Source organism: Sebastes umbrosus, chromosome 1 (assembly GCF_015220745.1).
Source record: "Sebastes umbrosus isolate fSebUmb1 chromosome 1, fSebUmb1.pri, whole genome shotgun sequence".
Classification (NCBI taxonomy): Eukaryota; Metazoa; Chordata; class Actinopteri; order Perciformes; family Sebastidae; genus Sebastes; species Sebastes umbrosus.
In genome coordinates, this window is record NC_051269.1 from 1,107,311 (window position 1) to 1,122,935 (window position 15,625).

At 40.4% G+C, this 15,625-nt stretch overlaps 1 protein-coding gene across 1 annotated transcript; it reads right to left on the bottom strand.

The window, feature by feature from the left end:
- Positions 1-8,864: 8,864 nt before the first annotated feature.
- LOC119475340 (matrilin-4-like) lies at positions 8,865-14,570 on the bottom strand. The gene is made up of 6 exons (XM_037747975.1): positions 14,566-14,570; positions 14,023-14,215; positions 13,504-13,687; positions 13,259-13,411; positions 11,871-11,975; positions 8,865-10,308 (listed from the first exon to the last, which is right to left on the bottom strand). Exons 1-6 carry the CDS (start codon positions 14,568-14,570, stop codon positions 10,250-10,252), a joined length of 699 nt encoding a protein of 232 aa, XP_037603903.1. The 3' UTR covers positions 8,865-10,249.
- Positions 14,571-15,625: the final 1,055 nt, after the last annotated feature.

Here is a 15,625-nt window from a genome sequence, read left to right on the forward strand (position 1 = left end):
TGTCCTGTAACATAAAAAAAAGCATCAAATTAAACATGAAATACACCTGTAAACTTCACCACAAACAGGCCTGCGTTGGTAAATCTCTCAGGGACAATACACAACCAACCAACATGGTTATATACAGTTTATATGTCAGTAGTGTCAGACCACAGTACCAAGTACAGAACAGTTCAAAGGAACATGAATGAACTGATAAACACTTAATTCATGTGGTATCAAAACCATTCATTCCTACAGTGCCAGTACTTACCTCAGTTCATGCATCTAGACCAGGACACCACATAGGCCAGGACACCACATAGACCAGGACACCAACAATGCTGCTTTAGAAAAGCTAAGACTTTATATGTGGTTAGGTTGGCTGGGGTGTGCGTACAGTATGTATATTTAGATAGTGTGTGTGTGTGTGTGTGTGTGTGTGTGTGTGCAAAAATGAACATCCAACTAGTGATGGCACGATACCAGAAATTTCGTAGTCGATACCAATACCAGTGAAATTCCACGATTCTCGATACCAATTCAATACCACGGTAAAACAACAAAAGTAAAACAATAAATCCCATCATGTACTTCAACTTCCACTCCTTTATTATTGTTTGCATTCTGGTTTTTGTTAGGAAGTTAAACAGGTCATGATTCCCTCTCTAATATCTATTTTATATTGATGCAAAAACCCAGTACTCATTTTTACTGAATAGAGCTTGAACACATCATAATGTAAATCAATAGCACCTCCCGTGTTGAAATTGGCCAACCCGTTCTCACTCCCAACTCATTAAATACCGCCGTTTGGTCGGCGCCCCTCGGCATCGGAGACCGACATACGGAGGCACCCTTTAGCGACAATATGTGACGAACCGGGGCCCAATTACGGTACGGAGCGTTCACCCTAATCAAATGGACTTTGGGGACAAGTGGACTCGGATCCGGGCCCAAGTCCCTGGTATGAAAGCACCTTGAATGAATGGGCATGTTTACCATTGATGTACACTATTAAAATAACTGGATACAGCGTTGGAGGCGGGGCCCCGTTCATTACTATGAAAGTCGCTCAGTGGAGCATGAAGCCTAAATGGCTTGACTTCCGTCTGGAAAAGTACCCGGATCTTGGGCACATGGAACATGCGCAGTAGCGTCCGCTCGGTCACATGACTCGGTCAAGTGGTCCCAACGTCACGCCGTTGTCACGGCTGGCTTGTGCTGTCGTCACGGTCTGGGTCTCATTCACATGAACGGAGGAAGGGAAATAACTCTGGATTCAGCTATTAGTGCATTTTACAACTTTTAGGACCTAATGATTTAAATAAGGACCATTACAGTGTTCTTACTGGGAAGTTGATTTACCTAAAAAATAAAATTATCCGCTGAGTCACAGATGTCTCTTTCCCAATGTAAGTCTATGGGAAAAAGTAATTTTTGGGCCCAATGGCATCACGTGACAGACACGGAAGTTGCAGTACCGCCGTTTGGCTACTACAACAGTTGGAATCAATGACCGGCGCTCTTCCTGGAGGCCTTGGTGTTTACAGTCGAATCTAGACGAGTCCTGTCAGGAAACAGGAGGAGGGGGGAGACTCCCAGCGGTTGGAGGTTGGCTGGGAACTGGCTGGCAGTCGGTTGGAAGTCAGCTGGGAGGAGAAATTCTAGGTGGCTGCATCTGTAGAGACCACGATCAAACTATTTAGAACAAATATTGGCCGATAACGATCGGTGGCCGATCCATCGGAGCACCCTTATTCAAGTTAAATCAACGTGACTCTGGTGTGACCACGTCCACCAATCAAACCTCAAACCTCCATCTAGTTTCTATTTTTGTACATGTTTAGAAAACATCTGTGAGGTTCAACAGTAGGGTGTCAGAGTGGGCTGGGGCCTTTCCTCATCTAGAACCACACTTATCATCTCATCTGTGGGACGTCTGTCACTATCATGTATAGACCTTGGTTGTTTTTTTCGGGGAGTCTTTTCCTCATCCGATGAGAGGGTCGTGCTGTAAAGGACAGAGGGTTTTATATCCTGTACAGATTGTAAAGCCCCCTTAGGCTAATTTGAGATTTGTGATATTGGGCTATACAAATAAAATTGACTTGTCTTGACTTTTTCATTGCCATTATGTTGCCAAGGCAACGGCTATTGTCCAAGTTTACTTCCTGCCAGCTGCTGCATTTAAAACATTGCAACAGGAAGAAAAAAGGGGCCAATTGAGAATGTTTATGTTGTCTCGTTTGAAAAAGTCTGTAGTTTTTGTATCATGATCATGATGATTCACCTATCTCCCGATGCGATACTACCCCGATACTTGGGTGCCGAGTATATGTGTTGTGATTTTTAAGTATTGTGATTCGATATTGTGATTTATTGTGATTGTTGTTAACTTGTTTACCACTAGACCATGGGAAAAATTTAATCAAACACTTCTAGGGACTTTTACTTTGGAAAATCTCTAAATGAATCCAGTAAAAATGTTTGATTTTCAGCATGTATGTAGTCAGAGATGACCTGAAGTTAAATATATCAGTCATTGTCAGGAATTATTTATTACATTTTTTTATCCAGCAACCCGAAGACCAAAGAATAAAGACCTTTCCCTCACAGATTAGTGATATTTTATTTATAATTTATAAAGGACATATAATGTTTTATATTCCTGGTGAATATAATCCATCAATCTTATTTCCATAGATGTATTTTGTATATACAGTTCCCTTTGTTAACACCTTATTTTGAAAAGCGGACGTAGTCCCACGTGTCTACTTCCTCAAGGTGGTCTCTAGCTCTCCCGTCAGCTCCGTTCTCTTTATCCATCCATGGTCAGCTCCATCGGGGCCGTTTCAATGCAGAAATGTCAGTATATGGGTGCTCTACAGTTGTAGCGTCAGCCCATTTGACCACGGAGATGAGAGCGACGGCCGGCTCGACCGCGCGTTACCGCAATACGATAACGTTTCCTGTCCGTGACAGAGTTAGCATGCAGCTTTAGCCGTGATGTCTAGCTCTGCTTTTCCTGTCAATGTGTGAAACCCAAAGTGTTTCCATCCTTTACTGGATGTGTAGTGTTTACCACGCTGGATTTAACATGGGAGGGTGCAGGTCGTATCCACGCTGACCCTCCAACATTTTAGACTTTTTCACTTCGGCTCGCTAGAGGGGGATTAGGCCTCTGGAATAATATTCCTCTGTCAACATATTTTGTTTTGGAATCACTCAGCTCTTTCTGGAACTTTTTGTCTGTGACTTCTTGTGTTTAGCAGCCCAGCTACACACTAACGCTCCTCCTGCGCTCAATAAACTTACTGACTCACTGACTTTGTTGCACAGGAACGACTTCTGGGACCTCCTGACATTTTCAAAAATCCTCAGTGTATTCATGAAGCGAGTCATGCTGCAGGACGAGCAACCACCTCATCAGCCCTCATTAACAGTAAAGGTCAGTCTCTCTGGGGCAGCTCGTTATGTAGCATCAGAGGGATTCATCCCAGATGTCTTCTGAGAGAGTTTCTCATCATTGTCATTAGCTGTGATATTTAAGATGATTGACTTTAAATGGCTTTTTTAGTTGATTAAAAACAAGTTGCAGCATTCTCAGTAGAGAACAGGTGATTAAGTTCACTACTGTTTAAAACAAAACGATATTGTCTGTGGACACGCTCTTCATCAACAACCACAACGGACCTGTTTGTTCTTTTATGAACTTTCACCATGAAACTAATTAACAGAACATTTCCTTTAGTGCAAGTCAAAGTTTGTTTGTGGTGATCACAACTTTCTCTTGAAACCACAAGAAAACATTTATAGTAATTAAACAAAGTTACTATTAAATTAATGTCTATATCCAGTAAACGTATCTGTTATATAGAGCTGATACGTTTAAATGAATGTTCAGTTAATCAGTCGATAGAAAGTGATACTTTCAGGTTTTTTGATTGTAAACTGAATATCTTTCTCTTTTGGACTGCTGGTCCATCAAAACTAGATATTTGAATATATCAACGTGGGCTCTGGAGACTGTGATGGTTTGTGACATTTATAAGATACATGATTAATCAATTAATCAAGAAATTAATTAGGGATGCACCAATCAAACCTTTTCTCTCCCGATATCAATTCCAATACATCGATTCAGTGTATCTGCCTCTACTGAGTACTGATCATGTACTCTATTGAGTACTGATTCTAGACCCTACAGAGTACTGATCCTGGACTTAACCAATATCGACCCTGTGCTCTACCAAGTACTGATCCTGGACTCTATTGAGTACTGATCATGTACTCTATTGAGTACTGATTATAGATCCTACAGAGTACTGATCCTGGACCTTACAGAGCACTGATCCTGGACTTTACAGAGTACTAATCCTGTGCCTGTACCAAGTACTGACCCTGTGCTCTACCGAGTACTGACCCTGGACTCTACTGACCCTGGACTCTACCGAGTACTGACCCTGTGCTCTACCGAGTACAGATCCTGGACTCTACTGAGTACTGACCCTGTGCTCTACCGAGTACTGACCCTGTGCTCTACCGAGTACTGACCCTGTCCTCTACCGAGTACTGACCCTGTGCTCTACCGAGTACTGATCCTGGACTTTACTGAGTACTGACCCTGTGCTCTACCGAGTACTGACCCTGGACTCTACCGAGCACTGACCCTGGACTCTACTGAGTACTGATCCTGGACTCTGCCGAGTACTGACCCTGTGCTCTACCAAGTACTGACCCTATGCTCTACCGAGTACTGACCCTAGACTCTACTGAGTACTGATCCTGGACTCTACTGAGTACTGACCCTGTGCTCTACCGAGTATTGAGCCTGTGCTCTACCGAGTACTGATCCTGGCCTCTACGAGTACTGATCCTGGACTCTATTGATCCTGGACTTTACAGAGTACTTATCCTGTGCTTTTCCGAGTACCAACCCTGGACTCTACCGAGTACTGATCCTAGACTCTACCGAGCACTGATCGTGGGCGCTATAGAGTACTGACCCTGGACTCTACCGAGTACTGATCCTAGACTCTACCGAGCACTGATCCTGGGCGCTATAGAGTACTGATCCTGGACTCTACTGAGTACTGACCCTGGACTTTACCGAGTATTGATTCTGGACTCTACTAACTAATGATCCTGGACTTTCCCGAATACTGATCCTGGACTCTACTGAGTACTAACCCTGGACTTTACCGAGTACTGATCCTGGACTCTACTGAGTACAGATCCTGGACTTTACCGAGTACTGATCCTGGACTCTACTGACTACTGATCCTGGACTTTACCGAGTACTGATCCTGGACTCTAATGAGTACTGATCCTGGACTTTACCGAGTACTGATCCTGGACTCTACAGAGTACTGATCCTGGACTCTACTGAGTTAAAATAATTACTGGGTGAAAGCAAATAACACCGTTATCATGATATGTTTGAATGGAATCTTGTAAAATGTAGTTTTTGGCGAGAAAATTTAATAAATCTAGTAGTTTGAAGGAGATCAATTTCAAAAGTGGCAGATACAGTGTCTGAGTGGCAGACAAAAAAAAATACTTGCCTGTGTAGATCAGTCACTTCATAGCTCATAATAATTCTGTTAATTACTGCCCAAATAACAAATCTAATCATGTTTATTAAAAACTTTGTTATAGTTGGTCATGTTTGTTCGAAAGAAAGAAAGGAAGGAAGGAAGGAAGGGAGGGAGGGAGGAAGAAAGGAAGCACTGGAACAAACATGTGTTGCATCACAGTCTACTGAGGAAATGTGGTAAAGGTCATCATCAGTAATGACGCTGTTGTTTGAAGCAGCAGCTGATCCCCGCGGAGCTGCTCTTTAAACACGATCCACCAGGAGTTAGCTCTGTTCCTCTCAGTGTTTCACTCACGTCTCAGCATGTCTGCTCACCTTCTTCAAAAGTAAACTTATCGTTGACCCGCTGACATCAAACTTTAGTCATCAGGGTACGCTTCACCTTTCAAATGCAACTTGAGTTGTGAAGAAATTCTCAACATTAAAAGTTATACAAATGAAAGTGAAGTGAAAATGTTTTGAGTTCACTAAGTCTTGTTTTTTAAACGCCTTTTCACCAGAAATATAAAAGCTTGAACTCTCTTTTCACGTATAGATCTTGCTAATATATACTGTGTATAGTGACATTAGTAGCTTAAGTTGATTAGAAGTTTGTCTCCTGTATTAGAGATTCTGTGAATTTAAGAGATGAATCATGAATCATCAGAAGTGAATTCTTGAGCACATTTACATATAGAAATAACAAGCTTTGTGTATTACCAAATCATTTAGTTATTAATTGAACCTAATCATGTGGCAGTACCTCTGCAGCCCACTAGATGGCGCTCTGAGGCCCATCACTGGTTGAGAGTAGCTGGTCTAAACCAAGTTCTTAGTATCTCATCACCTTCTGGTTTAACAGAACTGCTATTGAACGTAAAAAAGCACCAAACTGAGTGTTTATTGGACGTCCTTTTGAGCAGAATGTTCTTTGTGCTGATACTGAACAGGCATACTGGGCACAGGTCCAGGGGCCCAAAGAGTCAGGGGTCAGGGGGCCCCTGGACCAGAGTTCTTGATCCTGATCAGACTCTTGTAATATCGATTATCTGTCAACCACATCCAATCCAATATTGGTTTTTGATAAGGTTTTATTTTAATAGGGCTGTCAAAGTTAACACGACAGTAAAGCGTTAATGCACATTTGTTACTAATTTCCTTAAAGCATTAACACAACTTGTGATTTTAAGGTTGTAGCGGTTCAGTTTTAAAGCTAGAGTGAAGATACTGGTATCATATGAAACTGTAAAACCTGATGAATCCATCGGTACCAACCATGTCATACTAGCTGGTAGTGAAGGAGGTTAAATAACGCTCCAAACTTAGGCTACATTTTGACAAGGAAAAACTGTCATGTCCATTTTCAAAGGGGTCCCTTGACCTCCTCCCTCCAGATATGTGAATGTAAATGGGTTCTATGGGTACCCACGAGTCTCCCCTTTACAGACATACCCACTTTATGATAATCACATGCAGTTTGGGGCAAGTCATAGTCAAGTCAGCACACTGACACACTGACAGCTGTTGTTGCCTGTTGGGCTGCAGTTTGCCATGTTATGATCTGAGCATATTGTTCTATGCTAAATGCAGTACCTGTGAGGGTTTCTGGACAATATCTGTCATTGTTTTGTGTTGTTAATTGATTTACAATAATAAATATATACATACATTTGCATAAAGCAGCATATTTGTCCACTCCCATGTTGGTAAGAGTATTAAATACTTGACAAATCTCCCTTTAAGGTTCATTTTGAACAGATAAAAAATTTGAATAATTTGCGATTAATAGTGATTAACTACGGACAATCATTTGATTAATCATGATTAAATATTTCAATTGATTGGCAGCCCTACATATAACATGATGCATTGCTGCAGTTTAAACTGCCATTAATTTGCGATTAATCACGATTAACTATGGACAATCATGCATCTCATCGCGATTAAATATTTAAATAGATTGACAGACCTAATTTTAATATCTACTTGTATTTTCTCAAATGGATAATGTAATTTACTACTAATTATAGGAAATTTAGAGACAAGAACATTTTCCATGTAATTTGTACCAAGTTATGTATTCTTTCCAGGAAACCTCTTGAAAGTTATTAAACCATTACAGACCTGTAAAATAAAATGCATGATTCTCAGGCTTTCTTTGACACTTTTATTTTGTTAAGTGTGCTGTAGTATTAAATATAATCTTCATCCGCAGAGTGATGAGTTCAGCTGCAAAACGTCTACAAACTAAAACATATAATTCTGAAGTGAGACATGAAACCTGAAATGTAAAAATACTTCTTCTCCCCAAAACAGACACATCACACCAAAAGTGAAAAGTTGACTCTTTTATTGCCTTCTGTGCTGTAATACAGGGATTCATCAGGAAAATACAAGAAAGGCAAAGCTAATAGAAAATATACAAAAATACATACAGGCATTCAAATATAAAGGGGTATACTTATGTGGTGGTCTTTTGTTTTGTTTTTTTATACAAAACTACAAGAGTGAGATAAACTACCAAAGTTCTGGTGGTCATTCATTTACATACAGAGCCCCTTTAGTCTAATGTGATTAGATGATGACAGACTGAATCACGTTATTACAATAATAATACTCAGACATGTGACACAGGGCACTGTAAGACACAATCTATGTGAATGTAATGAATGTAAGGCCGTATTTATTCGGAGTAAAATAACTGATTCCTGTCCATCAACAACAGACCACAGCGTTAGTGAAGAGGGGATCGTTTCAACTTCTTAACTTCCCTTTTTGTTTTAAATCTAAACCACGTTCCTCTTCAACAGAAAACGACCCGAGCCAATTGGGAGTGGTAACAACATTTTTTTTTTAATCTAATTTGCTATTCTACTGTGGTAGAAAAACAGACAATCTGCTATAAATACATCATATTCAACAAACCGTACAAAACAGATCAAGTATAAACAAGGCACTAACAGACCAATGGTGTGTGACTACGAAGAACACTGTGTGTGATGAAAACTCGTAATATTTTGTGCTTATATCTAATATCTACAGTACATTGATTACTTCTAGTTTACAGAGATAGCCGACATGATGATCCTCTTTGTGAGTGTGACTGTTGTGTAACATCAATCGATCAATAACAGACCTCCTGAACGTCGGTACCCTCAGGTTAACAGAGGAAATGTTTTCTCTGCTCGGTGACGGTGGGAACGTAGATGTGGTGTTGTTGTATCTTTCTTTTCTTTTTTTTTATTTTAAGATAAAAAAGTGTACAAATCCGGTGATTTACAGCTATAGGATAGCTATATAACCGCTGAGCATTCTGGGGCGCGCCGCAATTTTTGGAGGGTAGCGTACGGAGCTACTGTAGACTGTCGTTATATATCATCGGTCTGTTCATCCGTCATCAATCGATCATCATCAGACATGTATAAAGTACGTGTGAATTAGGAGGACTTTGACAGTTTGACTCCCGTTATGGTCACTGATGTGTTTTTGTGTTAGTGAACACCTGCAGTAGGTCAAAATATGTCAATCTTGGAGGTCGATGTCCAGTTTATAAACAGGTAGGTATATGACATTAAGATCTACAAGCCAAATGACGACTACACAACCATCCAGATAAAGATAAGCTAGCTAATGTTATGCTAACAGAATACTAATAAAACATTTGTTAATACTGCATATTTAATCTACAGGTATCTTGTAAAATGATAAACCCATAATGTTAGCCTACCTTTGTGTCTGACTGTATACTAGGGCTGCACGATTATGGCCAAAATGATGGTCAATATTGAGATCATGATTATTCATTGATTTTTTTGCGACAACATATTTTTATTTCTGCACTTTCACTTTAAAACAAACAGAGAACCGCTTTCACTTCCACGCTGTGTTACATTCCTGCTGATGTATAAATCAAGGCTGCACCATGTCGGTAAAAAACTGACATTACAACAGTTTTTTTTCCTGCAATACGAAAAGATACGTGAATATTCACCCTACCCTTTTTGCTATCTACATTTTAAAGTTAAATGCATCAATCTGGTGCACTTTGAGAGTAAAATAAGAGGCTAAATAAACAATGTTATGCTCTCAATTTAATCATAAACACATTGGTTGTATAGATAATCTCTGTAAGTAATAAAAACATCTGGATCAGTGGCTGGTGGCTGTTAGTTTAGAGAGCGCTTGCTTCGCAGCGTTTTCTATGAGCAGAACACATTTCAAACGTCAGTATCGTAGTCGATAATGTTCATTTAATTGTGGGAAGCCAAAATCGTGATTAATATTCTATTAATTGTGCAGCCCTACTGTATACTATATATACCACAATTCAGCTTTTGAATCTTATTCTCTGTGCAGTGTTTTGTGTTATCTATTGATACTTGCAGTAAACAGCCAGCGGATGGCGCTCTCACCCTTTATCCTCCAAAAAATGTCCGACCCGCTGTCGGTGACGTCCCATTCCCATTCCCTATACCACAAATCTGATTCTATACCACGAGCTTTTTGATAAATGTCGTCCTTGTCAGCGTGAAGAGCAGCAGGCCGACCGAAGGCTACAAAGGCTCGGTGTGAAAAGACACACAAAGGTTTTTTGTCTGTTTGTTGGAAGGGGTTTCTGATGAGCCCTCCTCTTCCTCAATCTGTTATTCTTCCTCCGTGGCGTCCCGTCGGCTCACTGGGATGCAGATCAGATCACTTCCTGGAGAGAAGCTGGTTCTCCAGCTGCTCCAGACGAGCCGTCATCCCAGTCAGTAGACGCTCGGTTAAGGATTAATAACACTGTATGTCTGCTCATGAATATGTGCATGAACAAAAGTCACATATTTGTAGGTTTACAAATTAAGACGTCTTTTTGTTCAGACGTCTAAACATGAATTAAAGGATAAGGCCGGCATTAATCTATATTTTTCTTACTGTTAACAAATCCCATGAAAACACCAAAACCATATTAGTCCATCATCATACTGTCTGAGTGACTTCCTGTCTGTGTCTCTCAGCTCCAAGCTCACTGGTTCCTACTGAAGATATCAATCTCTAAAAACACAAATATATAGTTTAGTCAGCTCCAGGGATGACGTATTTCTGTATTCCAACAGGAAGTCATCATTTCCCTGGTTCCCTCCACTAACAGGAAGTGATCATCTCCCTGGCTCCCTCTACTAACAGGAAGTGATCATCTCCCTGGTTCCCTCCACTAACAGGAAGTGATCATCTCCCTGGTTCCCTCCACTAACAGGAAGTCATCATCTCCCTGGTTCCCTCCACTAACAGGAAGAGATCATCTCCCTGGTTCCCTCCACTAACAGGAAGTCATCATCTCCCTGGTTCCCTCCACTAACAGGAAGTCATCATCTCCCTGGTTCCCTCCACTAACAGGAAGAGATCATCTCCCTGGTTCCCTCTACTAACAGGAAGTGATCATCTCCCTGGTTCCCTCCACTAACAGGAAGTCATCATCTCCTTGGTTCCCTCCACTAACAGGAAGTGATCATCTCTCTGGTTCCCTCCACTAACAGGAAGTGATCATCTCCCTGGTTCCCTCCACTAACAGGAAGTGATCATCTCCCTGGTTCCCTCCACTAACAGCCAATGGGATTGTTCAATAGAGTTTTGGATTATTAGAGTAAATAATCTCTGTGGTAAACACACGTTTATGATACTGACACGTTTTGTTCATCAAGATAATCTCCACTTATGAACACCACTTTATGATTTATGAAGTGTGAAGTAAAAAGCTGACGTTAGGCTATAAATGAACTACACCACGGTCACAAAAGTATAAACATCGGCGTGATGACGTTTAGTAGTCTCATTTAGACACGTGTCTAACTCACCAGCGGGATATTTACTGACGTATTTAATGTCGTAGAACAAAACGTTAAAGTCTCTCCAGCTGGTGTTAACCACAGACCTTATTTCAGACATCTAACTAAAAACACATTGACTTCCAGACGAGGGAACAGGAAGTGACATCATGCTGACTCATTTCTGGCATTCAGGACTCATTCCTATTTGGGACTTATGTGAGGTCTCGGTCTGCCAATGGACCGAAAATCAGTCAAAAGAGAGATGCAACTCAAGCCATAGTTCCACATCTGTAACATCCATCATCTTGGCCTTAAAATCACATTTTCTTTATATGACCACTGAATCAAATGACAGGGTGTAATTCTGCAGGTTGGTCATCAGGATGAACCCACAGAGGAATGTATGTGGTCACTTTATCTGATGGTTCCTGTTTGAACTGCCAACCGGTTCTTACCACCGGTAAGGCTTATTAGTGTTTGGATGTCGATGTGTTTTTAAAGGATATGTTTGGTTGTGAGCTGCTCCAGGCTGCTCATGGTGGCCTGCTGGAACTCCACCAGACTCTCACAGGCACACGGGTCCTTCACCTCAATCTCCCCCTGACTCTCCTCTGTAGAGACACAGAACGACACCTTCACTTCATCTGGTCATGTTATGAGACACTTACTTACTTCCACTTCATCGCTCTGCTATAAGTTCATCACATAAACTAGGGCTGCCAAAGTTAACGCGTTAACGCAAATTCATTTTAAAGCCAGAGTGAAGAGAAAACCTGATGAAAGTATTAGTACCAACCATGTCATCCTAGCTTGTCGCAAAGGAGGTTAAAACATGACCATTTTCAAAGGGGTCCCTTGACCTCTGACCTCCAGATCAGTGAATGTAATTGGGTTCTATGGGTACCCACGAGTCTCCCCTTTACAGACATGCCCACTTTATGATAATCACATGCAGTTTGGGGCAAGTCATAGTCAAGTCAGCACACTGACACACTGACAGCTGTTGTTGCCTGTTGGGCTGCAGTTTGCCATGTTATGATTGGAGCATATTGTTTTATGCTAAATGCATTACCTGTGAGGGTTTCTGGACAATATCTGTCATTGTTTTGTGTTGCTAATTGATTTACAATAATAAATATATACATACATTTGCATAAAGCAGCATATTTGCCCACTCCCATGTTGATAAGAGTATTAAATACTTGATAAATCTCCCTTTAAGGAACATTTAGAACAGATAAAACATGTGATTGATTTGTTAATTAATAGTGATTAACTACGGACAATCATTTGATTAATCATGATTAAATATTTCAATTGATTGACAGCCCTACATATAACATGATGCATTGCTGCAGTTTAAACTGCTCTTCAGCACTGTGTGGATTATTTAGTGTCATTTGTTTATGTGTGAAAAAGTTTTTTTTTTATGTGGTTATCTTTTTGGTATGATATCATGTTATTGATTTATACTTTAGTTCTTTTTCTACATCTGTCATGTACTTCATCTGTCAGCAGAAGGAGCCAAAGAACACAACATCGTCACACTGGGACCAGTTACACATGTGAATCTCATCTCTTAGATGTTACTTTATGTTGAACAAAACCTTTAGAAACTAGTATTATGATTAACCCCCTGAGACCCACTACTGTTGACCTGCTATCTCCCCCTAAAGACCCCCTGTACCCCACTAAAAAAGACTAAAACGGGTCTATTGTGGGTCTCAGAGGGTTAAAAAGAAAACTCAAGGGTCAGCTGGTGAAACATGAATATATATATATAATAAAATATATATATATATATAAATAATATATATATATAATATATATAATAAAATCCTGTGAGATATTTTGTAGTATTGTATTGAAGTATTGCAGGATGTGAGTGTCGTACCTGGGCAGATGTTGAGTTTGAGGTTCTCAGCGATGGTGCTGATGGCGCTGAAGTCGGTGGTGTAATAGAAATGTTTCTCCACAGGCTCAGATGCAATCACACAAAGCTCGTCCTCCACAGCTTTTCCGACACCCACCGCGTACATGGTGATACCTGGAGACGTGCACGGACACGTACACATATATATGTAAACATTAATCTGGAATAAGAAGAAGAAAACAAACCCTCACACTAGCTAGTCTTACCGGCTTCTTTGGTCATCTTGGCGTACTCCGTGATGTCGTCCTGCGAGCGTCCGTCTGTGAACACCAGTCCGATTCGGGGGATGTTGCGGCTGGAAGGACATGCGCCCTCTGCCTCTGAGAAGCTGTTCTCCAGCATGTGTTTCAGGGCCAGACCGGTCATAGTGCCTTTCTCCATGTAGTCCACCTAGACCAGGACAGGAACAACAGTTCACTGTTGGCATCTGTTCCTGTTGGACGCCCACCAGGGCTGGGCAATATATCCATAACATATGGATATTTATAACTTTGCGGTTTTGGTGCTTCCGTGTAGTTTGTGTTGGAACAGCGTAGCCAAATGCGATTGCGCATATGGAACACCGACCCGATTTATACGTGTTAGAAGTTACAAACAGTCCCTTTAAGGAACGGATCAAAAAATGTGCGATTTATTTGCAATGAATTGCAATTAACTATTAAATTAAATATTGATGAAAGCCCTAGCATTAAAACATGAACGTGAAAAAAACAAATCAATTCTACATTCATGACTGCAGCTTTGATGTCATCAGCAGTGTGGTACATGTTGAGAGGGAACTCGGTCCGGACCCGGCTGGAGTACTGAACCAGACCCACTCTGGTGCCGTGAGCAGACACGTCCAGAGAGTCCACGACCTGAAGCACAGGAAGAGGGGAGGGACGTTCATCGAACACAGCACAACTGACACAAGCTACTCTATTACAGAGGTGGAAAACAAATCGCTTCACCTATGTATCGCAAATTTTTTTTTTTATGGTTTCTAAATAGATGTTTTAATGCCAGCATTGATATATTTGCTTTATCTGAGTCTATGTGGAGGTAGAAGGAAGTTACCGCTTTTATTGTTGTAGTCTGAGTAAAGTGACGTTATATCCATTCCGTATCCGTCAACCAAAACAAACCTCAAAAAGTCTAAAACGTTGGAGGGTCAGCGTGGATACGACCTGCACCCTCCCATGTTAAATCCAGCGTGGTAAACACTACACATCCAGTAAAGGATGGAAACACTTTGGGTTTTACACATTGCAGAAAAAGCAGAGCTAGACATCATGGCTAAAGCTGCATGCTAACTCTGTCACGGACAGGAAACGTTATCGTATCGCGGTAACGCGCGGTCCAGCCGGCCGTCGCTCTCGTCTCCGTGGTCAAATGGGCCGACGCTACAACTGTAGAGCACCCATATACTGACATGTATGTTCTCTGCATTCAAACGGCCCCGATGGAGCTGACCATGGATGGATAAAGAGAACGAATGTGAAGTTGTAGTTTTGTTGCCTTAACCTAAATAATTTGTAGTTTTGTTGTCTAAACCTAAAGAAATTGTAGTTTAGTAGCTTAAACCTGAAGAAGTTGTAGTTTTGTTGTCTAAACCTAAAGAAATTTTAGTTTTGTTGTCTAAACCTAAAGAAGTTATAATTTTGTTGTCTAAACCTAAAGAAGATGTAGTTTTGTTGCCTAAACCTAAAGAAGTTGTAGTTCTGTTGTCTTAACCTAAAGTAGTTCTAGTTTTGTTGTCTTAACCTAAAGAAGTTGTAGTTTTGTTGCCTAAACCTAAAGAAGATGTAGTTTTGTTGCCTAAACCTAAAGAAGTTGTAGTTTTGTTGCCTAAAACTAAAGAAGTTGTAGTTTTGTTGCCTTAACCTAAATAATTTGTAGTTTTGTTGTCTAAACCTAAAGAAATTGTAGTTTAGTAGCTTAAACCTGAAGAAGTTGTAGTTTTGTTGTCTAAACCTAAAGAAATTTTAGTTTTGTTTTCTAAACCTAAAGAAGTTATAATTTGTTGTCTAAACCTAAAGAAAATGTAGTTTTGTTGCCTAAACCTAAAGAAGTTGTAGTTCTGTTGTCTTAACCTAAAGTAGTTCTAGTTTTGTTGTCTTAACCTAAATAAGTTCTAGTTTTGTTGTCTTAACCTAAAGAAGTTGTAGTTTTGTTGCCTAAACCTAAAGAAGTTGTAGTTTTGTTGTCTAAACCTAAAGACATTGTAGTTTTGTTGTCTAAAATTAAAGAAGTTGTAGTTTTGTTGTTTAAATCTAAAGAAGTCTTAATTTTGGTGTTTAAACCTAAATAAGTTCAGTAATAGAGCATCAGCTCAATAATCAATACTTT

Coding starts and splice junctions, on each gene's coding strand:
- LOC119475340 (XM_037747975.1), bottom strand. Junction 13,688..14,022: donor TCAAAGCTGCAGTCATGAAT/GTAGAATTGATT, acceptor GTCCTGGTCTAG/GTGGACTACATGGAGAAAGG. Junction 10,309..11,870: donor GGAGCAGCTCACAACCAAAC/ATATCCTTTAAA, acceptor CCGAGCGTCTAC/TGACTGGGATGACGGCTCGT.